This window comes from Humulus lupulus, chromosome 6, assembly GCF_963169125.1.
Source record: "Humulus lupulus chromosome 6, drHumLupu1.1, whole genome shotgun sequence".
Taxonomy (NCBI): domain Eukaryota; kingdom Viridiplantae; phylum Streptophyta; class Magnoliopsida; order Rosales; family Cannabaceae; genus Humulus; species Humulus lupulus.
This window is the reverse complement of record NC_084798.1, coordinates 176,601,080-176,628,001: the sequence shown is the minus strand read 5'-3', so window position 1 is coordinate 176,628,001 and position 26,922 is coordinate 176,601,080. Positions and strand designations below refer to the sequence as shown.

At 37.7% G+C, this 26,922-nt stretch overlaps 2 protein-coding genes across 3 annotated transcripts in view; one reads left to right on the top strand and one right to left on the bottom strand.

The window, feature by feature from the left end:
- Positions 1 to 11,362: 11,362 nt before the first annotated feature.
- LOC133782750 (actin-related protein 6) lies at positions 11,363 to 13,756 on the top strand. 2 transcript variants are annotated; one of them, XM_062222118.1, is made up of 7 exons: positions 11,364 to 12,164; positions 12,255 to 12,471; positions 12,566 to 12,629; positions 12,725 to 12,809; positions 12,913 to 12,963; positions 13,058 to 13,120; positions 13,205 to 13,756. In XM_062222118.1, exons 1-7 carry the CDS (start codon positions 11,455 to 11,457, stop codon positions 13,332 to 13,334), a joined length of 1,320 nt encoding a protein of 439 aa, XP_062078102.1. In that variant the 5' UTR covers positions 11,364 to 11,454; the 3' UTR covers positions 13,335 to 13,756. The 2 variants fall into 2 exon arrangements, with proteins under 2 accessions (XP_062078103.1, XP_062078102.1); XM_062222119.1 differs by lacking the exon at positions 12,566 to 12,629 and having other exon boundaries at positions 11,363 to 12,164; positions 12,682 to 12,809.
- Positions 13,757 to 13,840: 84 nt separating this feature from the next.
- LOC133782749 (uncharacterized) overlaps positions 13,841 to 26,922 on the bottom strand; it is a 33,889-nt gene continuing 20,807 nt past the window's right edge. Inside the window, exons 12-20 of the mRNA XM_062222117.1 lie at positions 17,300 to 17,405; positions 16,671 to 16,875; positions 16,277 to 16,563; positions 16,035 to 16,156; positions 15,546 to 15,690; positions 15,382 to 15,474; positions 14,942 to 15,015; positions 14,743 to 14,796; positions 13,841 to 14,663 (exon numbers count right to left, since the gene is read on the bottom strand). Coding sequence (XP_062078101.1) covers positions 14,369 to 14,663; positions 14,743 to 14,796; positions 14,942 to 15,015; positions 15,382 to 15,474; positions 15,546 to 15,690; positions 16,035 to 16,156; positions 16,277 to 16,563; positions 16,671 to 16,875; positions 17,300 to 17,405 — 1,381 coding nt within the window. The 3' untranslated portion in view covers positions 13,841 to 14,368. The remainder of the gene's footprint in view (positions 14,664 to 14,742; positions 14,797 to 14,941; positions 15,016 to 15,381; positions 15,475 to 15,545; positions 15,691 to 16,034; positions 16,157 to 16,276; positions 16,564 to 16,670; positions 16,876 to 17,299; positions 17,406 to 26,922) is intronic.

The window sequence follows — 26,922 nt, the reverse complement described above, 5'->3', positions numbered from 1 at the left end:
TCACGGGCCTAAAGCCCGTGATAATTTCGACCTAGGGCTTCAAATTGGCTATTGTTTTATTGATTTTTTAATTAAATTAAATGGTCTAATTGATAACTTTACAAAATAGAGTTATTTTACCACTTTTTATGTGCTAATTGTTACTTAATTCTTGAGTTTTTAATTGATTTATTAAGTTTTTAAGTAATTTTGAATTTATTAGGTTTATTTTAAATTTTTTAGATTTTTATAGATATTTTATTGTTTTATGTTGTAATTTAATTATTTAAAATTAGTGTTGTTAGTTTGAATGCTAAAAATATGATTTTATTGAAATTAAATGTTATGTAAATTAATATTTTCATGGAAGTTATATAGTATATTTTATTAGTGAAAATATTTAATTTTAATTTAGTTTATGATTATTTTGTAGGAAACAATGTTGTTTTTGGGCTCTTGAAAAGCAAGGAAAATGATGAAAAAAAAGTGGCATTTTTGTGAAAAATAACAAAGGAAAGTGGCATCTCCCAACAACCAGGCCCAAGCTTCACTCGAGCCTCCTCCCTGCTGCTTTCGGCCCATCCTTCCAGCTCAGCCTGGCACTCCAACGGGCCAGCAATACCCATTCGGCCCATCACAGCTCTGCCTCCAACCGAGCCACTCCAGCCAAAGCCTCTATGCCAACCACCTGAAGCTCCTTTCCCCCAGCCAACTGAAGCCCCTGCTGCTTCCCTTCCTCCAGCAAGCCCACTCGCCTGGGCCTTCCTCAACGCCTCAGCCTCCCACACGGCCCATCATCACCATAAGCCCACCTGTGCCACCTGCCAGCACTAATAGCCCCTTTTGTGTTATTTTTTAGCCCAATTATTTCAACATTGTCCCCTTGTCCCACAATGTCCAAAAATACCATTTTTTTACCCAAACTTTTCTATACATTTTACCCTAAAATCATTATTACACCCTATAATTTACCCCTATTTGCCATATTATTATTAATTTAATCAATTTAATTAATTTAAATTGATTATTTTAATACTCTCATTTTGGCTATAAATAGGGAATTTTCAAGACCATTTTGGGTGTGCTTAGAAAGGGAGGTCATACCACAAAGTTTCTACACTTTCAAATCTCTCTATTCTCTTCATCTTCTTCTTCTTTTTGGTTAATTTTCTATGTATTTTTAGAGGAACAATTTGGGGATTTTCCTCCAAATTTTCCTAAGTTTTGTTTGTATTTTCTATTCTAGTTATGAGTTTCTAATCTTTTTAAGATTATTAAGGTGATGATGAAACAATATATAACTAGATAGTATTTATGTTGTGTGTTGATTTCCCATTTTTGTGCAATAAAGTTTATGGATTTTATTCTTCAAATATTTTCTTTCATCTTAAATATCTTGTATTTTAGTTTTTAGAACATATTTACAATTTGTTCTTCATTAGTGTAAAAACATAATATTCTTTGTGTAGACATGTCATTAAATTGTACACATCTAATGCTTAGAACAAAAATATTATGTTTTGCCTTATAAATAATGTTATTTGATTTTTTGTTGTTTCATTAGGTTGATTCACATTAAATACTTTGAAATTATACTTTATGAAAAGTGAAGAAAAATCTTATCTTTTAGAAGTAATTTGTGCTTAAAATTATAAATCTATTTGGAAAATGATAGTTTGATTTATTTTAACTATCACTAAAACTTGGGAATCAATGTACTTATAAATATTATTGAACTTATATTTCGTGGATTCTAATACCTTAATAATCTTCTTTTACCAACTTGTTTACAATTCCTATCTTATTTATTTTTATTGCTTTAATTTCTTTATTATTATCTTTTATTTTATTTTCATTATACAAAAATCTCATCAATATTTGGAGCTAGGTTAGAAATTATTAATTTTGGTTTAAAATAGTTTTCTTTTTAATTTTAGACAACTCCTTTGGGTTCGGCATCGTTGCTTACACGATCACTATTCTATATGAAAGATTCGTACGCTTGCGAGTTATAAATTTTTAAAACATACCCGTTTTGGGTCCATCACTAATTGAGTTTATAAAATGAGTGCTTAGAGAGAAGTCAAAAATACAAGTTCTAACAAGTTCACAAGTCACAAGTCAGATTTTCTGATAGGTTTTAGATTCTCTCTAAACACAAGTCTTTTTCTAAGCCTCTTTGTTATTTTCTCTTCTTCTCTCTGTATCTATCTCATGTGTTGAGAATTGCCCACACTAGTCTAGGTGATTCCAAGGATACATTGGAAGACTGTGAAGAAATTAAAAGAATGGTTCAGTTTCTTGATAATCCTATGCGACAGAAAGGATACAAGAGTTAGAGAAACTGAAGGAATGACTCTTTCATTCCGCTGCGTATACTGTAAGTATTCTTATCTTTGTTTCTCTTTGAATTCAATTTTAGAAACATGTTCTAGGTTATCTCATATTAATTTGTTTAATATTAGATCTACATGAAAATAAATAAAGATCCTGTATAATTTTTCCTAACAGTTCTGTCCTTAGTATTTTCTGTGATGTTTTGGTGAGTTCATAAGTTTTGAGTCCTTGAGGAATTTCTGTTTCTTGGTGATGGAGTGTGTTTTAGAGGTTTTAAGTTGTTTGTTTATTGTGTATCTGAATTGCTGGAATAGTTTGGTTAGTCAATCTGGGGTAAAAACTGAGTTTGGAGGGGTTTGGGGAGAGACTGTGATTTCTAGGCTTGCGGGGTCACGCCGCGGCACTATTCTTGGAGCACCACGGCCTGCATGAACTCAGGGACTACAGCGGTTCTCTGAATTTCCTCAGCGTCGCAGCGCTAGGTGGGTTGCACCGCGGCACGCGTCCAGGACGCAAAAAGCAAGCATAGGCTCTCTAACTTGTAGAGGGTCGCGACGCTTGTGGGGGCGTCGAGGCTCAAAATGGAAACTGTGGTCAATTAGGGTTTTTAAGCTCGGGAACTCAAACCTAAAGGCTCGGGAGGGGTTCTACAACCCAGTTTAGTAGAATTCAAGATCCTGAAGGCTGGAAATTTACCTTGTAGCTCTTAAATAGTCTAAGTGTTTGATGGTTGTCCATTATTTTGTTGTGACTAGGTTATACCGTTAGGCTTGGGAGTAAGGATCATGCTCGAGGTCGCTATACGCTATCTGCTCGGAACTCAAGGTAAAAAAATTGCACCCGGGTTGTAATTGGGGCTCGGACCCTTATTATTGAATGTGACTATGGTTATAAATGTGATTATTTGATTAGGCATGCTTGTATATGTTGCATCGAATTGTGTGTTACGAAATCTATATGCTTGATTATATCTAATCTGAAAGCTCAGACTAAGGGCGACGGGGCGGTAATAAGCGTGCGGAACACAGCTCGGCTTAAGAGAGTCAAGGTCGGCAATAAGATCTGAGAGCTTGGCCTAAGAGAGTCGAGCCTGAACGCTACCTAAATATTTAGAAGTGTCGACTGTACTTGTCTAACTCATTGATTGCTAAATTGAATTATGTGTTTGTTTAAGCATATTTTTTTTTACTGCTAAGCTTATTGTTCATATGCTATTGCTTATTTGAATCTGTTGATTTAAGTTTTCTTGCTGAGCCTTGGCTCATGGGTGCTATGTGGTGAAGGTAAGGGAAAAGGAAAGCTGGACCAGCCATAAGTTGGAGAGCTTCGAGGGTAGTGTGTACATATGCAGCCTACTCGACCACCACAACTGAGATAGCTTGGGAGGAACTAGGGTATACTATATTTCATATAGAAAGAAAAAAAAAAGTATAGTTTACTAAGGACTAACCGAACCAATGATTATTCATGATTCTATAATGGACGACAGGGAAGTTATTTTTGGAGGGGAAACTATGCGTTTTTTGGGATCTACGAGCTCCCTGGTTAGAACCTCTAAGGGGTCCCAACGGTTTGGACTTGAGTAGGCTGAAAAAACTTTGTTTTGACACCTAAGACGGCTAGTGTGTATTTTATTTGTCTTTTATCAGTCTGTAACCACTTTTTGGGATCCCATGTATAAACTAAAACACTTTTAATGAAAAATAATTACTTCGTTCACCAAAAAATTTTATACCTAACCTTGGTTTAGTATTTAATTACACATTTAAGTCCAAATGACTCGCTTAGCAAGTTATGCACCATTTTAAATACACATTGCAACGGTCTTGGCTAACAAGGCGTTACAAGTTCTATCATTCTTCTTATGAAGCTTATGACCTGGTGGAAAACCATGCAAATGAAAGCATCTATCAATGGTATGGTTGTTCCCATTGCAGTTGCTACAGTGGAGTTTTCCCTTGCCTTTGTTGGTTGTGTCATTTCTATTTTGTAAGTTTGCCAATAGAACTTCTTTGGCCATAGTTAAATCTCGTTGCTTTTCTTCTTGAAAAACTATAGAATAAATTTTTCCAATGGTGGGAAGTGGCTGCATGAGAAGGATTTGACTATGAATAGCATAATAAGTATCATTAAGGCCCATGAGGAATTGCATTACCTTACTCATTTGCTCTCATTCTTCACATTTCTTTGGCACACACAGCTACAAATAGGAAGATCATTGTAAGATGAAAGCTCGTCCCATAATCACTTCAATTTGGAGTAGTAAGATGCAACAGACATGCTTCCTTGATGCAAAGAAGTAATATCTCTTTCAATTTGAAAGATTCTCGAAGCATTATTTTGAGAAAATCTTTCTTGTAGATCCAACCAAAATGCTGATGCAAACACTGTATATTACACACTATCACCAAGGTTAGCATCAATAGAATTAAGAATCCATGATAACACCATATCATTACATCTTTTCCACGTAGCATATTTTTCATTAGTTTGTGATGATTTTTTATTGAACCATCCACAAAACCTGTTTTATTTTTCGCACTTAGTGCTATGCTCATGGATCTACTCCAATTGGCATAATTTTTACCATTTAATTGCTTGGTGACTAGGTTGATTCATTGATGATCTGACGGATGGAGATGGTATGGGTCTGAGGGATCAATAATAGTTTTTTATTTGGATGGAGAAGATGCGGTATACATTTTGAAAAAGTCAAATAAAATTTTGAGTAAGAACTTTTCCCAAGAACGTTTGCTCTGATACCATGAAAAAAATTGGGAGAATAAAATATTTGTTCACTCGTCATTCAAGTAACTTATCTCTATACATGAATATTACAACAACAATTAGCACAAAATTAGGAAATGATAATGCTACCAACTATAGTCAACTATGAAAATTTTGAATTTAAAGTAGAGATTATCTTTATAATTGAATGCCTCCACCAATCTTATTAAATTTCAACAGGGTGAAAATCTAATGAAATAACCTTTGATGATGATTGGTTTCTTTAACCTTTAAGAAATACAATCAGCTACTCTTTTGTTACAAATTCAGGGATAGATCCGACCTCCTCATCAATTCCTCAATAGTTTTAAATGTTCTCATTCCTTTGGCATTGTCAGGCACAACTTGGGCACGTTGTTCGACAGAAGCTATGTGCCTTGGTGGAGAGTTGTTTATCCCTTGATCTGGGAGACCAATATGCTCCATGGTAACTTCTTGCTGTGTTGGTAAAAGTGAACTTAGTAACCGCAACATGGGATCTTGAGTTTTTTTTTAAGCCTTTCAAGGATTGCCAACAACGCATTGTTCTACATAGAATTGGTACTGGCAGCTGTTAAGGCAACATTAATGCTAACTTGTGAGCTCTCTAACAGATTCCTAGTAACTTGATCTTGAGCTTCCGTGAAGGTGGTAGATTTTGTATTCTAAATAGTACCTCCAGTATATGTATATATATATATATATTATATGCATATATATTTTACTAGTAAGGAATGTACTCTTGAGTTGCCAAAATGTTCAGGTTCGATTTAAATATTTAATATTATGAATATAAATTAATACCCCTATAGTATATTTATGCAATATAAAATATAAAGAACACATGATTTTTTACTTACGATTTTTTACTTGGTTGAGCAAAGTATATTTGCCTACTTCCACGGTGACAGATTTTTTGCCTTTGTATTATTGTAGAGAGATTAAAACAAAGATAATAACTTTTCTGGCTTGTGAAGGTTTTAGTGGCCTTGTTGTTAGTTCTCTTTCCTTTCTTCTCTCCGTCTCCTTTGTGGTGAGGTGAGTTCTCCTTTTATAGATGGAAATAAGCTTGGCAACCAAGTATTAAATCTACCAGTGACATCATTGCTTCTGATTAATCACAAGCTATTCCTCACAGGCAATAGTAAGTTCTAGTTTCTTTCAAGGCAAAGTTGATTGAAGACGCTTCTGATTTTGCCCTCCAATTTTACCACTATCAACAAACATCTTGTATCCAATTTCTCAAATGCTCAAATCTCTTATATTTATAATGTTTTAACCAAATTTGATCTTGCAGGATACTCCCAGTCCACTAATGACTAATATGATTAATATAACCGTCTTTTTTTTTAATGAATAAAAATTGAAACTCAAGGGGGCTTCTTACTTTTTTTTACTTTGAAGAAAGTGAGTGGAATCCTAGTCAAAAAGCGTGAAGCTCATCTTTCTCTCTGCCATGGCGCGGAGACGAAAACTGGTGTAGAAGCTTGTTCAGCAAGATGCTAGGCAGGAGCTCCCTTCATCCAATGAAGATTCAACTGTCTTGCCTCCGTCCGGGATGGATAGTGAGTCTGTTGCAGTAGAGAATATGACTTCAGAGATCCCTGAGAAAGCTGGTAAGGAGGTGATAGATCCCTCTCAGGTAAATCAATCTGCTCCTGAATTAAGTTCCTCATCATGGGCGGAGGAGGTAGAGACCCAATCATTCCAAGAAGCTGCTAAGGAAGCCTGGTCTCGATTTAGGGAATCTCTGCCTTCACATGGGTGTACAAAATTGCAATTCAAGGAACCTCTTCAAAAGGATGGTCAAAAAATTACTCAGTTGGATATTGAGGAAATTGCAGTAGAAGCTTCATTCTAGAAGTCTGCATTGATATGTGTGGTTATTGGTGTCAATCCTCCATTACCCGTTTTTGAAGGTTTTATCAATCACATTTGGGGGAAGCTTGGGGTTGAACAAGTGGCAAGAATGAATTCCGGTTTTACTATGGTCAAATTCAGAGATGAAGCAACTCGTGATTTGGTCCTAGAATCAGGGGTGGTACCTTTTGACAAGAAGCCAGTAATCTTACGGCCATGGACAACTGATATTGATTCTTTGAAATCGATTAAATCGGTACCAGTTTGGATCAGGCTTCCAGATCTTGGCTTACAGTATTGGGGAATCAATTGTTTGAGTGCACTGGTTAGTACAATAGGAAAACCTATAATGATAGATAAGATCACCAAAGACAAATCGATGATAAAATTTGCTCGAGTTTTAGTGGACATGGAGATATCAGAATCACTACCTCAATATATTAGTTATATCAATGAGAGAGGTCAAGTAGTGGATCAATCGATTAACTATGAGTGGCTACCTACGAAGTGTTCTCAATGTAAAAAGCTGGGGCATACAGCTACTTCATGCAAGTTTGTGGATGGAGTCGTTTGGAGAAAGAAGGAGGTTGTGAAAGCACCAGTAGCTGACTGTTTTGATCCTAAAGAGATTGATAGTATGTCGAAGACTGCCCAGACACCCTCAGCTCACGCTCAATCAAAGGAGGAAGATGAGTCTCAACCTGAGGAGTACCCAAAGGATCAAGGGTGGGCTTATCCGAAAAAATCAGGGAATCTGAAATCAAAACATCCAGCTCCTTCCCAGAAAACAAGGAACTCATTCAGTGTTCTTCAAGAACAAAAGCAGGTTCTCACTGACCCGTCCCCGTTATTGAACTTGAATGGAAAGTTTCAACTTAATGAGCTGGAATGTTAGAGGGTTAAACAAGAGGAATAAGCAGTTATCCATTTTAGATATCTGCAAGTAGAATAAAATTGGTATTGGGGCTCTTCTAGAAACTAAAATTAAAGGAGAGAGACTTAAGGAGGTTATGAGTTCTAGTTTTCTGGGTTGGGATTTCTATAGTAGTTTGAGTTTGGAGGGTAGAATTCTTTTAATTTGGAAGGCCTGCTGGGTTAAAATAGAAGAAATAAAGGATCATGTTCAATTTCTCCACTGCAAGGTTCAGATTTGGGCTACAGGTCAATCTTTTTGCCTAAAAGTAGTTTATGGCTCTAACCAGCTGGAGGCCAGGAGATTTCTTTTGGTCTGAACTATCCAATTTAACTTTCCCAGTTAAGCCTTGGTTAGTTGTAGGTGATTTCAATGTTGTTTTTGATTCAGCAGATCGAATGGGAGGTAAGGCCATATCAATAAAAGAGTTAGAAGATGCAAGACAATGGCTTGATCTTGGTACAGTGGAAGAAATGAAGATTATGGGTTCATTTTATACTTGGTCGAACAATCAAGATGGGAGCAACCGTATATTTTCCAAGTTAGACAGAGTGTTTTTTAATGAGGATTGGCTTGATTCATTTCCTAATGTCAGTGCCATAACGAATTGGGAGGTAGTTTCAGATCATTGTGCTATAATACTGAAGCATATTCCAGTCCAGAAAGAGGGCATACGTCCATTTTGATTCTACAATATGTGGATTGGCCATCCTAATTTCAAGACAACAGTATTGACTAGCTGGTACAAGCCTTTAAAGGCTGAGGGTCGAGGTCTGGAGCAGATTTCTAGGAAACTGTCTCGGCTTAAGTATGAGCTAAAGAGGTTTAATTGGAGGGTTATAGGAGATATTGTCAAGAAGTATGAGGAAAGCAAAAGAGTTTATCAACAAGCTAAATTTACTCTTTTTTCTGATCCAAATAATCAGAGCTTGAGTGCAGCTGAGAGATCCTCCTTTCTGGAATTTAAGAAACAAGAGGAAGCTTATGCTAGTTTTCTTTATCAGAAGAGTAAGATAGATTGGCTCCGGTTTGGTGATGAAAACTCATCCATGTTTTATGCTAGTATGAAGAAAAGGAAAGCCAGTAACAGAATTGTCTCTTTTGTTTCTGAAGATGGCAGAGTAGAAGACGATTACCCAAAGGTGATTAATCATTTTATTCAACACTTTCAATCTTTCTTGGGTTGCTCTAGTATAGCTTCAGGTCATATAGACTCTTCAGTAATGAACTTAGGTCTGATTTTGAACCTTGAAGACCAAGTAGAGCTGATTAAGCCTTTTTCTTATCAAGATGTCAAAATAGCCATGTTCAGTATAAATGCTATTAAAAATCCTGGTCCAGATGGGTTTGGAGTTGGTTTCTTCAAAAGTTTATGGACTGACATAGGGAAAGAGGTGTCTAAAGCAGTGCTTGAGTTCTTTGACACAGGATATATTCCGAAGTATTTGAATAGTACTATTTTAACTCTCATTCCTAAAGTTAGTCATCCTACAAATGCCACAGAGTATAAACCAATTGCTTGTTGTACTACTTTGTACAAATGCATCTCAAAAATGCTTTGTAACAGATTGACTACTATTCTTCCTAAGCTGGTCAATCAAAATCAAGGGGCTTTTGTTAAGAATAGATCTCTTGCCCATAATGTCCTTATTCTTCAACATCTAATTAAGGGTTATAATCGCAAACAAAGTTCTCCTCATTGCTTCATGAAGATAGATATCAGCAAAGCCTATGATTCCATTGACTGGGATTTTTTAGAGAATCTGCTGAATGCATTCAGATTTCCTGGCAGATTCATTAGGTGGGTTATGATCTGTCTTAGAGGCTCCTCGTATTGCTTACTCATGAATGCTCGGCTCCAAGGAAGTTTTAAGGGAGGTAAAGGGCTTCGTCAAGGTGATCCTATATCTCCCTTACTCTTTGTTCTAGTTATGGAATATCTTACTCGAGCCCTTCATGAGGCTTCTAAGGATAAAAAATTCAGATTCCACCCTTTATGCAAATCCTTGAATATTATTAACCTTTGCTTTGCATATGATTTACTCCTTGTTTGCAAAGCTCATGCTAATTCTATTCAGATTATTCAAAAGGCTTTTGAAACCTTCTCTGCTGCATCTGGTTTGTACATCAACAATTTCAAGTCCCGAATATATTTTGGAGGCATCTCAGACTCTGAGAAGGCTTCTCTGCTGAATCTATCTAAAATGACAGAAGGGACTTTCCCTTTAGTTTATCTTGGCATGTCGTTGAGACCTACCAAATGGAAAACTATGGACTGCGATATCATTCTTACGAAAATAAGGCAAAGATTACATGGTTGGGCTAGTAGAAATTTGTCTTATGCTGGTCGTGTGCAACTTATCCAGTCTGTCTTATTGGGGACAAGGAATTACTGGATGAGCATTTTTCTTTTGCCTCAAAGGGTCATCAAGGAAATAGATTGTCTCTGCAGGAACTTTTTGTGGGGAGGTAAAGGCACCAGAAGTAAGTTTCATCTAGCCTCCTGGGATCAAGTTTGCAGGCCTAAAAGTCATGGCGGTTTAGGCTTTAAGGAGGGGCCTCTCTAGAATAAAATCAACCTTGCAAGATACATTTGGGCTATCTCTTCTAAGCAGGACCTCCTATGGGTTAAATGGGTAAACTGTATCTATTTAAAAGGGGACCAGAATTGGGACTATGATCTGCATAAAGATTCCAGTTGGTACTGGAAAAAGTTGATTAAGATGAGTAAAACTCTGTCTAACTCGATCTTGAATGAAGCTGTCATACAGGGGAAAATCCAGCTGAATAAATTGTATCTACTATCAATTCCTGGTACTCCCATTAACAGTATGAAGGCTGTTTGGTGCAAACTTTCAGTGCCCAAACATAGATTCATACTTTGGCAGGTAACCAACCAGAAATTACTCACTAGGGACTTGCTGCATCACTGTCATACCAATTACTTCTCTGTCTTGTCCGGTTTATGAGTCTGAGTTGGAAAGCCACTCCCACCTCTTTTTTGACTGTATAATGTCCAAGATAGTGCTTCAAGCTGTTGCTATCTGGCTAGGAGATTTAATCTGGCCTGAGAAGTTTAAAGATTGGTGCAGCTGGCTGAATGATACCAGGAAAGGTTACATGGCTCGAGTAGTTTTAGCTACTTTGGCTGCTTCTGTTTACTATCTCTGGCTTAATAGAAATAAATGTTGTTTTGATAGTAGCTGTTATTCTGTGTATCACTTAGATTACCTGATAAAAGAATCAGTTAAAACTAGAGTTTCTAGCCTTAGTATTAGAGCTAAAAAGACTTTTAGAGAGAAATTGATGATCCATTTTTTCTCTAGTTTGTAATTGAGGGGGAGTGTTTTGCTCCAGCCTTTAGGATGTTTCAGTTTGTTTGATCATTAAAATTTCATTTCTTGATAAAAAAAAAAAATTTGAAACTCCTAAAACTACAACAATAATGGAAAACGACAATTTTATTATTTCTCATTTTGTGTAAAACCCCTTTAATAAACCTAGAAGAGGAAAGAATTCGAGAAGTACCGAGATTTAGCGGGAACTGAAATCAGAAAGCTCTCACTCACTCACCGAGTCAACCGATTCACCACCACGACATGCAGCCGAACGTCGTCGTTTTAGACAACGGCGGCGGTCTAATTAAGGCGGGCCTCGGCGGCGACCGTGACCCATCCACCATCATTCCCAACTGCCTCTACCGCCCACTCTCCTCCAAAAAGTGGATTCACCCATCTCCCATTACCACCACCACCACTACCGCCGTTCCCATCGACCTCACCTCCGCCCCAGTCCGCCGCCCCATCGACCGTGGTTACCTCATCAACCCAGACCTCCAACGCGACATCTGGGCCCACCTCTTCTCCTCTATCCTCCACGTTACCCCGGCCCAGTCCTCACTCCTCCTCACCGAACCCCTCTTCACCCTCCCTTCTATCCAGCGCGCCACCGACGAGCTTGTCTTCGAGGATTTCAACTTCTCCGCCCTCTACGTCGCCGATTCCCCTTCTCTGACCCATCTCTACGAGGCCAGTCGCCGGCCTACGGGCCTCATCTCCAAGGCCCAATGTAGCCTTGTCGTTGACTGTGGCTTCTCGTTCACTCACGCTGCTCCGGTGTTCCAGAACTTCACCATTAACTACGCTGCCAAACGCATCGATTTGGGTGGGAAAGCCTTGACCAATTACCTCAAAGAGCTCGTTTCGTATCGATCTATTAATGTTATGGATGAGACTTTTCTGATGGACGATGTGAAAGAGAAGCTCTGCTTTGTCTCCACGGATGTCTCTCGGGACCTTCAGATTGCTAAGTATGTGAATATTTTTTATCTGGGTATTAGTTGGGAATAATTTTGATGAATTTGATTGTTTTTAATGATATTTTGAATTGGGTTTTGAAGGAAGCCTGGAAAAGAGAACCTCTTTAGGTGTACGTATGTGCTTCCGGATGGGATTGTGCATACCAAGGGTTTTGTTAAAGACCCAGATGAAGCGCAGAGATACAAGTCTTTGATTGATGTAGACCAGGCTCAGAAGCTGGGGATGGACATGGATTTGGATCAGCCTCAAGTTACAGAAAAAATCGAGGACCGAAAGAAAACCGACTTGAATAAAAATGTACCTTTTTTCTTCTTCTTCTTTTTCTTATGTTCAACCAAGTTGAACTGGTATTACTAGTTTTTTCTTGTTTTCTTCTAATTTTGTTGTTCAGGAATTTGACTTGACTAACGAAAGGTTCCTTGTCCCTGAAATGATATTCCATCCAGCTGATTTGGGTCAGTTTATTAACTCCCACTTACGTAAAAAATTTATTAAAATTCAATGCAGTTTCTGCTGAATGAAAAATGCCTAACTTGGGCTTGTTTACTAGGAATGAATCAAGCTGGGTTGGCAGAGTGCATAGTTCGAGCTGTCAGTTCTTGTCATCCTCATCTTCAACCTTTACTATATGAAAGGTGTTTTCTTTAGTTTAGAAGATTGTTTCACGTTACAGGTGTAGATATTTGTTTTGTAGTTTTAAAGATTGGCCGTGAGTTTATATTTTTGTGCTTTGGGCAGCATTCTTTTAACTGGTGGAAGTACATTGTTCCCTCGATTTGCTCAGAGACTGTATGTTCTATTCTCATTTCTTCTTAGTTATACGATGTCAGAGTTAGTACTACTGGAGCAAAAAAAATTATGCTACTTTGTATTAATGTTGCAGGGAGAGGGAGCTACGGCCGCTTGTTCCTGATGATTATCAAGTGAAGATAACCGCTCAAGAAGAGTAAAGTTTTTCTTTTCTCTTGTTCAGTTGATAATATTAAAGATCTTGTTTTCATTTCAATGACAAGTATTCACATTTGTCCAGTCCCATTCTTGGTGTTTGGCGAGGAGGGTCACTTCTGGCTTCTAGTCCTGATTTTGAAGGAATGTGTGTCACTAAGGCTGAGTACGAGGAGCTCGGATCCGCCCGATGTCGTCGGAGATTCTTCCATTGATTTCATGTGAAGGAATCTTTATCATCTAATCGGTGTGGTATCAAAGTGCTACTCCCTGTCCTTGCCATCTTAGACCCTCTCACTGATAAACGCACTTCAAAGTTTGAGAGGGAATTTCAGTCTTCTCATATTGAAGAAGCTCAAGAAAACAAGTGAATCCATTGATGCCTTTTTCTTCGAAGATGGTCTCAAAGAAAAACGGTAGAACGCCTAACTTTGATAATGAAGAGTCTAATTGATGGTGTGGCCGAGACCAAATCAGCAATATGCAATTAGCAGGGAGGAAAATGTGTCATGTTTATTCTACTTTGTTATGTTCATACAAAGAAAGAAAGAAATTTTAGTTGATTAGCATTGTTCTTACTTTACTATGATGGAGTACAGTTAAGAGTTGGCAACAAAAGAAACATTATTGAGTATCATGTTTGCTCTCAAATATATTTTAGTACATTTGGGCAGAATGTGCAACCCAATGAAAGGAAAAGAAGGAGATTATAACAATTCAATTGAGAAATGGAATAGAATGATGATATTGTAATTTTCAATTGTCAATACGTTTTATGGAATGTCACAAGAAGCAGATGGGAAAAAAAAATTATTGTGAATGTGATCAGTCAACCTGTGAAACTATGAATAAACAAATCACTTCTATCCTACACTCAGCATATACTTGTGACAAAATTTGATGTATTAGCTAATATAACACAGCTTAAGATGCAGCCTTCAACGAACGACTTTTGCCAGGCAGCCGTTTTTTTGCAAACAAGCAGATACAATACTAAGAATATGCTTATATCATATATTGCATCTTCTTTTTCAATATTAGTTGTCCAAAAACACTCTCTTTAGTCTTGTCAACCACCCCTAATCTGAATTGCTCTCCACCCATGAGCCAAACTGTAGAGCCTTTTAATGTAGAAATAGCCCCTTCAAATGTTGTTTTGATTTGAGCAAGAGTTTGTTGAATTTCACTGTGAAAGCACAATAATTACGCTTGACATACACAACAGCGACCAACCCCATGTCCTCAATGCTCAATCTGAGAACGGCTGTGAGTCCATGCATAGATGCACTAATTTTCTTTGATATTGTCCATAATATTCACAAACTGCAATTACATCTTCATTCTCTGGGTCCAAACCAGGCAACTTAAGCAGTTTCTCTTTGGTAGGACTAGTTTCATCATCCAAGTCTAAACCGGAGATGATTTCAGAGTGTATTTCACGGCAAGCAAGGACAAACATGGCAGCTGTGTCGGGTTGTTGTGATTCACGAAGAGCTGCCAATGCCTCTGGCAGTGCTCCAGCTGCAACATACAAGATCAGAGCCCTGCATTGGACCTTGATAAGCTCAGAATTCATGTTGAAAGAAGAATCTAGCGTGAAAACAAATAGTAAAATAGTGATACCTCCATAAGTTGTGTTCAATGTGAAGGACATGGTCAGCCCATCTTTGCAATACCCTGTAAGAACATAGAGCGTAAAGATGAAACAAAATTTCATGATGAAGGACTAGGTATAAATATTACTTGATTTCATGCACACGCAATGCATATATGGAAGTAATGGAAGGAAATTGTTTTGAATTTGACCAAAACAATTAAATACCTTGCATAATCAGACCCCTTTAGATGAGTAGCAGCTAAAGTCGCAGCATCAGTCCAGCAACCAGCATCTTGAAGCTGCACAATAGATGATGTTATAACTAGTCGCACAAAATCAGTGCTCTCAGGTGTGGGAAAAGAAGCACTCAAGCCATTATTTATCTATCAATTTAATTTTTAAAGTCAGCACCCAGATCTTTATTAAGTAGCCGAATACCAGGGGAGGGATTTCAGATCAGAAAGGCCAGTCCCTAATTACAGATACTTCATATCATCTAACAACCATTGCAGGATGCATGCTTAAGATTATAGAGCAGCAGATACAACTACTAGTCTACGAGGAAAATCTTGAAAATGCTATTATTTGTACTACAAACAGAGTATAATTTAGTTCGCAAAAGATATAAAAGAAACAATATATCTATTAACATAACAGACGCTAACCTGAGAACAAGCTTCTTGATACCTTCCAACGGCACAGAGAAGATGAGTGCCAGACAGTGACCTGTCAGTCTGGACCATGTTGGCTGCAACAACCTAAATTGGAAGGCCATAAGGATACAAATTCATATAGATACAAACACAAGTAGTTCCCGCAGACAACTCACCTTTACTGCAAGTTCAAGAAGAGAACTTGAAACAGCAGAAGAAAGAGCAACTGCACGTAGAGCGTTCACATAAAAGTATTTGCTCTCAGGATTAGTTGAAAGCAATAAACTAACTGCAGCTTCTAGATTCCCAACGGACACAAGCCTAGATCATTAAGCCATACAACATAAACAATATTAGAGAGATATTAGAAAATGCCGTCTCTAGCATTTTTCAACATTAATAGGCTAAATGTCAAAAAATGAGGTGATGGTAACTTTAGGCATCTAAGATACGGCTACATTGACCATAAGCAGAAAAACAGCTAATAAAAATTCTTCCATTTTTGATGCTAAGCTTATATATATAATATATAAGTATCAAGTTCTAGCAAGCTCACCAATACAATCACATAAAAAGACCGCTAGTCACATGCAAGCTTACACAACACGTAGCCTTAACAAGCATTTAATCACCTGACAAACAAAAAAGACACTGGAAAAACTTACTCGTGTACACGATTTTGAACAGCCTCTTCTCCCTCCAATTTCTCATGCCAATGGATACGCTCATTGGCATTTGCCCACAACTCTTCTTGTTCAAAAGCCATCAAGCTGAGGCTACCTTGACTCTGCTCATGCGAAATCACAAGTGTAAAGAATGTTACCTCATTCAAATGGAGGAACAATCACCTAGAATAACAAGTTAGACCTAGAAGCATTTGACAAGACTAATAATTTATGTGATTTACCAATGCATCCTTCTTTTTTGCCCCAGGCACTGATTTCCCTTTTGAAGATATCCTACTCAGGATAGATGTATCATCAAGCTCAGGATTAGATATTGATGCTGGAGCTTTTTGGGGGGGCTTATTTACTAACTTCATCATCAAATGGTTGAGAGCACGCGACAGTTGTAGCCAGAAAAGTGCTTCAGAGGATTCACCAAAAATGGCAGCAGCAAAAGCAAACCTCATAACACAACCTCTGTTGACCATTTTAGAATATAATTTTGCCCTCTCATCATCAAGAATGCAGCCTTGAACAGGGTAAAATTCATAACGGGCAACAGACAAACATGAATCAAACACTCAATCTGAGCTCCTTAATCCACAGAGAACATCATAAACAGGATTAAATACTCACCTTCTTTCCGATAAGGTTCTAATATTTTAAGTAGCAACTCTGGCACTACAGGGTCGCCAATAGGTGGTAAATCAATCAAGTACTTTCGAAGGTCTCCTGTGGATGAAGGAGTTCCGGGAATTAAGTGAGGTCTCTTTTCTAAAGTTGTACTGCAGGTATTAAACCAAGAGGGTCTTACACCTAGTTGCAAGATCATCCGTAATGCCTGCATGAACAGAGCTGCGTTAGCAAAGATTAGGCAAATTCAAAAAATACTTTTATGAATCTTCACACATTCTTGTCTGATCAATCAAAGACTAAATGAAACTAATTGGTCAATAGTTCCAGTAGTTTCTATCTGTGTTGAGAAGCAGGGATGATGAGCAAGCCATCCATCTCCAAATTAGACATGCAATTTTGTTATTTGCACATTCCTTGACCAAATAAAATCTCTTGCTTATTTCTTTAAACCAAAGAAATTCACTTTCCTATTCATTGACGCCAAAGAAATCTTGCATATTCCTTGGCCCCAAAGAAGATATATACGAGCATAATCGACCATCAAAACTCAATCAGAATGGCATTATGTGCAACAGACTAACATATGCATTAGGACATTGAATTAAGCAGAAAATTCAAGTCAAGGTTACCAAGGCATGTGGTGTTGGCAGTAGTATGGGAGAACACAAAGGCATTGGCCGGAACCGTTCTTTTGTAGACCTCAGTTGGGGCACATAACCAAGTCTTTTGTCAATTCTGCAAGCATTGATGAGCAAAGTTTCAAAGGCATGGATATCATAATAGTGGAACAAAGACCCCAATTGAATGTTAAATTATATCCGAGTTACAATGACATCCAAGTACAAAGATTTAATCAGTTGGTACAATTATGCCACTTAAGGCTAACTTAACCTTTTTTTTTTAAAAAGAGACAGAGGCTTTGTCTTAGACTGACCTCCTCCCAAATAGTTTCAGAGCCCTCACTTGTGGCGGATGAGGGCGGAGAAAAACCGTGGTTACACACAACAACAAAACAAAAACAAAAAGTAACAGCAAAGAAAAACCCCACAACACCAACAACAAATCCCACTCCCTACCCCGAAGCCACTAAGGCCACAAACTACTAGGGGTGTTCACGGTTTGGTTTGGTGCGGTTTAGAAGAATTTTGAAACCAAACTGCTCATGCGGGGTTTGGTGCGATTTGGTTTGTTTTTAACCATATAACTAAATTATTAAAATTTAAAACTTTTTTTATTATAAAATAATTAACTAAATAATTATATTTAAATAATAATAGTTTTAGCTTTACTTTTAAGACCATAAAAGTCTACAAAAAGCTTATTGTCTTTGTTGTTGTAAGTTTAAGTATTTTGAATCATTTTATAGAAGTGAGAAAAAAAAAATGTTTACTTTCTAAACAATGTGGGACTTTACATTTTTTTTTTTTTTTAGTTTTAGAAACTTGTGCATGTATTAAATACCACTAAAAACATATCCTAAACAATTAAATTGTTTGGCGTGGATGGTTTGGTAGACTTTATATTAACTTAAGTGTAGGGGTTCAAACCTTTGAACCATAATTTCTAAAAATTATTTTTTTAGAAAAAATCACGGTCCGGTCCGGTTTAATTGGTTTTAAAAAATTAGAAACCGTGACCAAACCATTAAAGTTGAGCGGTCCAGTTAAACCGAACCATCGAAAAACGGTTTCACTGGTTACGGTTTTTGGCGGTTTGGTGCGGTGCGGTTTGGTTCCAAACCGCGGTTTGCGGTTTATATGAACACCCCTACAAACTACCCCACTCCCTACGGAGATCCAAAAAAGAAACCCCTTCAAAACTTTTAGATCTATACACCCAAGTAGCGACCCAAAATTTGATCTTACCCAAATGATTTTCACGAAACTATAAACATCTTCACAAATCCTACTATTCCTTTCAAGCCAAGTAGCTCAAAAAGTCGCCAACAAAGTTGTTGGAAAAAATCAAACTATTTTAGGAAGTTTTTTATTTTAGTTTATTTGCTGTAAAGTGTAGAATATTCTAACAATTGTCTATGATAAGAAAATAGATATTATACAGATTTCTTTGTATTAATTCTAGAGTTTCTTTCTTTCACAATTAGGTAACCTAGTCTTGTATAAATATATGTTAAATATGAAGAAATAAAATATCAGAAAATTACCCAATTTTTGACTTGGTATCAGAGCCAACCCTCTCTCCCCTTCCCTTCACAATGTCTGAAATCTCCATTGAATCCGACACCAACCCAGCCAATGCCACTGTCACTCCTAACACTACCGAAAACCCTAAAATCACCTCTGAATCTCACCCTGTTCAAATTACTACCATTAGACTTAATGGTGATAATTTTTTGAGATGGTCTCAATAGATTCGAATGTATATGAGAGGACGTGGAAAGTGGGCTACTTGACTGGCGAGAAGTTGGCTCCTAAGGAGGATGATTCAGCGTTTGCTACATGGGATCCAGAGAATTCTATGGTTAAGACTTGCTTGGTCAATTCTATGGATGAGGAGATTAGCTTGAATTACATGTGTTACCCAACTGCCAAAGAACTATGGGACAATGTGACCGAGATGTACTCTGATTTAGGGAATCAATCTCAAATCTTTGAGTTAAATCTCAAACTCGGTGATGTAAAACAAGCTGAGGATAATGTTACTAAATACTTTACTTTGTTGAAAAGAATATGGCAAGATCTAGATTTGTTTGACACTAATGAGTGGAAATCTGTTGAGGATGGTCCTCACCATAAGAAGATTGTTAAGGATAATAGGATTTGCAAGTTATTGGCTGGTCTTAATGTTGAGTTTGATAAAGTAAGGGAGAGAATTATTGGTAGGCAACCTCTACCTTCCATTAGTGAAGTTTTTTTGGAGGTTAGACGAGAAGAGAGCAGAAGGAATGTTATGCTAGGAAAAAGGGTTGTTGGAACTACTACTGAAGGATCAGCCTTGGCATCTTCAGGAGGCTATAGTAGGATTGGTTCACAAAGATCTGATGAGAAGCCAAGGGTCTGGTGTGATTTCTGTAATAAGCCACGCCATACCCGTGAGACTTGCTGGAAGATTCATGGGAAACCAGCCAACTGGAAGAGCAAGGCTGACAAGGCAAGACGTGGAACTCCTACAGCTAATAAGGCCGAGCCAAGCCCCTTCGCCAAAGAGCAGATGGAGCATCTTCAGGCGCTGCTAAAGTCCAACCCACAATCCTCTGGTATTTCTGTTGCTTCTGTGGCACATACAGGTACTGAAATTTATGCTCTCAACTGTTTTTTTTACACCAGTCACATCGTGGATCATTGATTCCGGAGCTTTTGATCATATGACCAATTCACCTAAATTATTTAAATCCTATCATCCATGTCCTGGTACTGAAAAAGTTAGGATTGCTAATGGTAGTTTCTCACATGTTTCAAGAAAAAGCTTAGTTACATTATCCGAGGGAATAGATCTTAAATTTGTTCTCCATGTTCCTCAACTTCAATGTAATCTTTTATCTGTTAGTAAATGTTTTTTTGAAAAATGAGTAAGAGGTCGAAGTGACCTCCTCTCAATAATATTGAAAACCCTCACTTATGGCGGAGGAATACCGTAGTAACATAGGGAAAAAAAAAAACAAAAGTTATGACCACAAATGCACCCACTCCCTACGAAGATCCAAAAAGAACACACCCTCAAATTCTTTCGTTCTATACACCCAAGTGGCAACCCAGAACCTGATTTTATCCCAAAGACTGTCCACTGAAGAAAAGGACTCGTCAAAAGTCCTTGAATTTCTCTCCAACCAAATAGCCCAAAATGTAGCGAGGACGGTACACTGCCATAAATGCGTCACCCTGTTTCCTCCCTCCAAATGAGAGAGAAACAATTGCGCACAGAAGGAAGGCATACACCAATCGACCCCGAATTCTTGTAAAACTTTATTCCAAAAAATACCGGCGTACGAGCACCGAAGAAACAAATGGCCCACTGACTCGCTATTGTTATTACAGTTAGCACACCGATTTGCGACAAGGAATGGAAAGGTCTCCTCCTCTGCAAATTCTCATGGACACTTAACTTGTCAAGGAATAATAACCATCCAAACACTTTAATTTTGTAGGGGACACCACTTTTCCATAACCTCCTCGCCCACGGCCACTCTGGCCCTAACTGATCATAGGCCAAGCTGTGAAAGGCCGATTGGCAATTGAAAACCTCGCTACTGTCTGGTTTCCAGATCCTTTTATCTTCCAAAATTTCTGGCAGATGCACATCCTTAATCAAATCTAACATCTCAATCAAGCTAGGAATCTCCCTGTCGAATAAATTCCTTTTAAATCGGAAATCCCAGCCGACACCTTCGTAGCTAATACCACCATCAACCACTAACAAGTCTCTGATCGAAACATTCGCTGCCTTGGACACCCTGAATAAATCATTGAACCGTGAGCTCAGGGAACATTCACCAATCCACTTATCCTCCCAGAAGCGAATCCTGTCACCCCTCCCCACTTTGAAAAAGACCCTACGCTTGTACTCCTCATACAACAAAGAAATGTCTCTCCACGGACCACGAACTGAAAATCTACTCCCCAATTATCTGTTAGTAAATCATTTAGAGATTCTAGTTGTTCTGTTGTTTTCTATGAATCTCATTGCATTTTTCAAGACCTGAACTCAAGGAAGACGATTGGCGGTGCTAGGATGATTAATGGTCTCTATTATTTTAGGAATATTTTATCTAGTGATAAAAATGCTCAAGGACTTAGTAGCATCAGTTCTTTTTCTATTTATGATCAAACAATGATTTGGCACTATAGATTAGGTCATCCTAATTTCTCTTACTTAAAACATTTGTTTCCTAGATTATTCAAAAAATTGAATCATTTATCTTTTCATTTATAATAGTTGTTTATTGGCCAAGAGCTACTGTAACTCTTATATTCCCAAACTTTATCGTCCTTCACAACCATTTTATCTTTTTCATAGTGATGTTTGGGGACCTTCTAAGGTTACCACTCTTTCCGGTAAAAAATGGTTTGTTACTTATATTGACGACCATACTCGTCATTGTTGGGTTAATTTACTAAAAGAAAAATCTGAAGTAGCACAAATTTTTCGAGATTTTTAATCTTTCATTGAAACCCAATTTCAAACCAAAATGAGAATTCTAAGATCTGATAATAGGACTAAATATTATAATAAAATCTTAGGCAGTTTTTTAACAGAAAAAGGGATTTTACATCAATCCACTTTGTCCCGATACCCCTGAACAAAATGGCTTGATTGAACGTAAAAATAAACATTTGCTAGAAGTAGCTATTGTTTTGATGTTTCATATGAACATTCCTAAAAATCTGTGGGGAGACGTTGTTCTCACTGCTTCTTATCTTATTAATAGAATGCCTACTCGTGTTTTGCAGTACATTACTCCCTTAGAATGCTTGAAAACAAATTTTCCACGTCCAAGAATTTATTCAGACTTACCTCTAAAAATTTTTGGGAAATTGACCCTTTACCCAATGTTATTCTTGATATTCCTATTCCTTCTAAAGAAATTCAGCCTACTAAGTGTGAATCTGAAATTGGTCTATCAAAAAAAGAAATACTACGATTAATTAAAAATCATACAAATCTTGAGCCTGTGGTTTATTCTAGAAAAAATGCTAATGAAAGAAGTAAAGACCACCAAATCACTCAAGCACATGTTCCAACTGAAGCCCTGAGCGATGGTCAACACTGAAAAATCTGGACCTGAACTTGTCTTAGAAACAGCCCTGAATCAGATCTTAACCTTCCAATTGCCCTAAGAAAAGGAATTCGGACAAACAACAAATACCCTATAGCCAATACATTTCTTACAGCCATTTGTCAAAAATTATAGAGCATTTACCACTAATATTTCAGATCTTATTGTGCCTAGAAATATACAAGAAGCATTGGTGGATCCGAGTTGGAAGTTAGTAGTGTTTGAAGAGATGAATGCCTTGAAGAAGAATGATACTTGGGAGATTGTAGAGTTACCAAAAGAAAAGAAGGTTGTAGGATGTAAATGGGTCTTGATAGTCAGAAATTGGGTAATTTTTCTGTTATTTTATTTCTTCACATTTAACATATATTTATACAAAGCTAGGTTACCCTAATTGTAAAAGAAAGAAACCCTAGAATTAATACAAAGAAATCTGTATATAACCATTTTCCTATCATAGACAATTGCTAGAATATTCTACACTTTGCAGCAAATAAACTAAAAACAGAAACTTCCTAAAATAGTTTGATTTTTTCCAACACTCCCCCTCAGGCTTGAATATATTCTCTATAGCCAGCTTGCTACTCAACAAATCAAACTGTTTCTTGAACAATCTTTTTGTGAAGATATTAGCCACTTGCTCTCCGATAGGGATATAAGTCATACACACTAATCCATCTTCCACCTGTTTTGTGGGTTGGACTTTAGCAGCACCTGAAGATGCTCCATCTGCTCTTTGGTGAAGGGGCTTGTCTCGGCCTCATTGGCTGTAGGAGTTCCACGTCCTGCCTTGTCAGCCTTGCTCTTCCAGTTGGCTGATTTCCCGTGAATCTTCCAGCAAGTCTCACGGGTATGACGTAGCTTATTACAGAAATCACACCAGACCCTTGGCTTCTCATCAGATCTTGGTAAGCCAATCCTACTATAACCTCCTGAAGATGCCAAGGCCGATCCTTCAGCAGTAGTTCCAGCAACTCTTTTTCCTAGCATAACATTCCTTCTGCTCTCTTCTCGTCTAACCTCTGAAAAAACTTCACTAATGGAAGGCAGAAGTTGCCTACCAATAATCCTCCCCCTTACTTCATCAAACTCAACATTAAGATCAGCCAAGAACTAGTAAATCCTATTATCCTCAACAATCTTCTTATGGTGACAACCATCCTCAACAGATTTCCACTCATAAGTGTCAAACAAATCTAGATCCTGCCATATTCTTTTCAACAAAAGAAAATATTTAGTAACATTATCCTCACCTTGTTTTACATCACCGAGTTTGAGATTGATTCCCTAAATCAGAGTACATCTCGGTCACATTGTCCCATAGTTCTTTGGCAATTGGATAACACATGTAATTCGAGCCAATCTCCTCCATAGAAGTGACTAACCAAGTCATAACCATAGAATTCTCTGCATCCCATGTAGCAAACGCTGGATCATCCTCCTTAGGAGCCACCTTCTCGCCAGTGAAGTAGCCCATCTTTCCACGTCCTTTCATATACATCCAAATCGATTGAGACAATCACAAAAAATTATCACCATCAATTCTAATGGTGGTAATTTGAACAGGGTGAGATTCAGAGGTGATTTTAGGGTTTTTGTTAGTGTTAGGAGTGACAGTGGCATTGACTGGGTCGGTGTCGGATTCAATGGGGATTTCAGACATTGTGAAGGTAAGGGGAGAGAGGGTTGGCTTAGATACCAAGTCAGAAATTGGGTAATTTTCTCATATTTTATTTCTTCACATTTAACATATATTTATACAAAGCTAGGTTACCCTAATCGTAAAAGAAAGAAACCATAAAATTAATACAAAGAAATATGTATAATAACTATTTTCTTATCATAGACAATTGCTAGAATATTCTACACTTTACAGCAAATAAACAAAAAATAAAAACTTCCTAAAATAGTTTGATTTTTTCCAACATTTACAATAAAGAGCAAAACTGATGGAAATGTTGAAAGATATAAAGCTAGATTGGTTGCAAAAGATTTTACTCAAACCTATGGGATTGACTACCAAGAGACATTTGCACCTGTAGCAAAAATAAATTCCATCAGAGTGCTACTATCTCTTGTTGTTAATTCAAGATGGCCTTTATACCAGCTAGATATGAAAAATGTCTTCCTTAATAGAGACTTAGAAGAGAAAGTATCCATGAGTCCTCCACCTGGATTTGAGAAGAGTTTTGGAGTAGGGAAAGTGTGTAAACTAAAGAAGTCCTTATATGGACTCAAGCAGTCTCCTAGAGCGTGGTTTGAGCGCTTTGGTAGGGTGATAAAACGCCATGGATACACTCAAGGTCAAGCTGATCACACGATGTTCTATAAACACTAAGAAGAAGGTAAAGTAGTCATTTTAATTGTGTATGTAGATGATATTGTGTTAACTGGGAGTGATCATGGTGAGCTAGAAAAGTTAAAAAGAAGACTTGCTGAAGAATTTGAGATAAAAGACTTGGCACGCTGAAGTACTTCCTCGGAATGGAGTTTGCTAGGCCCAAGGAAGGTGTTTTCGTAAGTCAACGTAAGTATGTTCTTGATTTACTCAAGGAGACAGGTATGTTAGGGTGTATGCCTGTTGAAACTCCAGTAGAACCAAATGTGAAGTTGCAACCCGCGCCATTGGCAAATGTAAAGAACCGAGAGTGTTATCAGAGATTAGTTGGGAGACTGATCTATTTATCTCACACACGACCAGACATAGCATTTGCAGTGAGTATGGTGAGTCAGTTTATGCACTCACCTGGACCACTTCATTTCGAGGCAATCTACAGAATTCCAAGGTACCTAAATGGAACGTCTAGGAAAGGCCTTATGTTTAGACCTCGGGGACATCAACAAGCTGAAGCTTATACAGATGCAAATTGGACTCGAAGTGTAGTTGATAGAAGGTCTACCTCGGGCTATTGCACATTCATTGGAGGCAACTTAGTTACATGGCGAAGTAAAAAGCGGAATGTGGTACCTAGAAGCAGTGCCAAATCAGAGTTTAGAGCTGTAGCACATGGTATGTGTGAGATTCTGTGGATAGAAGATTGTTGGGAGAATTGAAGATATCACCATCATCTCCTATGAGATTGTATTGTGATAACAAGGTTGTTATTTTGATTGCTCATAATTCAATTCTTCATGATCACACAGCATATGGAAGTCGATAAACACTTCATTAAGAAAAGATGGAAGATGGATCAGTTTGTATGACTTATATCCCTACTGGAGAGCAAGTGGCTGATATCTTTACAAAAGGATTGTTCAAAAAACTGTTTGATTTGTTGAGTAGCAAGCTGGCTATGGAGAATATCTACAAGCTAGCTTGAGGGGGAATGTTGGAAAAAAATCAAACTACTTTAGGAAGTTTCTGTTTTTAGTTTATTTGCAGTAAAGTGTAGAATATTCTAGCAATTGTCTATGATAGGAAAATAGTTATTATATAGATTTCTTTGTATTAATTCTAGGGTTTCTTTCTTTCACAATTAGGTAATCAAGCCTTGTATAAATATATGTTAAATGTGGTGAAATAAAATATCAGAAAATTACCCAAATTCTGAAAAAACCTCACAACACCAACAACAAATCCCACTCCCCGCCCCGAAGCCACTAAGGCCACAAACTACCCCACCCCCTACAGAGATCCAAAAAAGAAACCCCTTCAAAACTTTTAGATCTATACACCCAAGCAGCAACCCAAAATTTGATCTTATCCCAAATGATTTCCACAAAACTATAAACATCTTCAAAAATCCCACTATTCCTTTCAAGCCAAATAGCCCAAAAAGTCGCCAACAAAGTACTCTGCCACAACCGAGCCATCCTCTTGTGACCCTCTAAACGACAAAGGAACAATTGAGAACGAGAGGGGCGCATGCACCAAGAGACTCCAAACTCGGCAAGCACTTTAAACCACACCTCCCTAGCAAAATTACACTCCAAGAATTAATGCCTAGCCGACTCCACTGCACTCTTGCAACACACACCAATTTGGTGATAAGCATTGATAGGGTCTCTTCTTTTGTAGGTTATCATGGGCATTTAACTTATCAATGAAAACCAACTAACCAAACAATTTAACTTTAGAAGGAGAAATACTATTCTACAAAACCTTAGCCTAATTCTCCTCCAGACCCAGATGAGTGTAACTCAAACTGTGAAAGGCTAACTTACAAAAGACCATCTCACTATTGTCTGGAATCCAAGTTCTCATATCCTCCAAAATCATCGACAGAGCAACATGCTGAAGCAAATGTAACAACTGAGCAAGACTAGACATCTCCCTATCAAACGAATTCCTTCGGAAATGCAAATCTCACCCTAGGCCACCCAAGCTCCCATCCCCTTCAGAAACAACTCTTTAATCAAACAGTTCTCAACCATGGAAAGCACAAATAAGTTAGGGAATTGGGATTTTAAAGGAGCTTCACCAATCCAAACATCCTCCCAAAAACGAATCCTATTCTCCCATCCCCAGACAAATCTGCCCCTTCCCAAAGAAAAGCTCACATCAACTTCTCAAGAAAC

Coding starts and splice junctions, on each gene's coding strand:
- LOC133782750 (XM_062222118.1), top strand. CDS start 11,455: ATGCAGCCGAACGTCGTCGTTTTAGACAACGGCGGCGGTCTAATTAAG. Junction 12,472..12,565: donor AAACCGACTTGAATAAAAAT/GTACCTTTTTTC, acceptor TTTGTTGTTCAG/GAATTTGACTTGACTAACGA. Junction 12,630..12,724: donor ATTCCATCCAGCTGATTTGG/GTCAGTTTATTA, acceptor CTTGTTTACTAG/GAATGAATCAAGCTGGGTTG.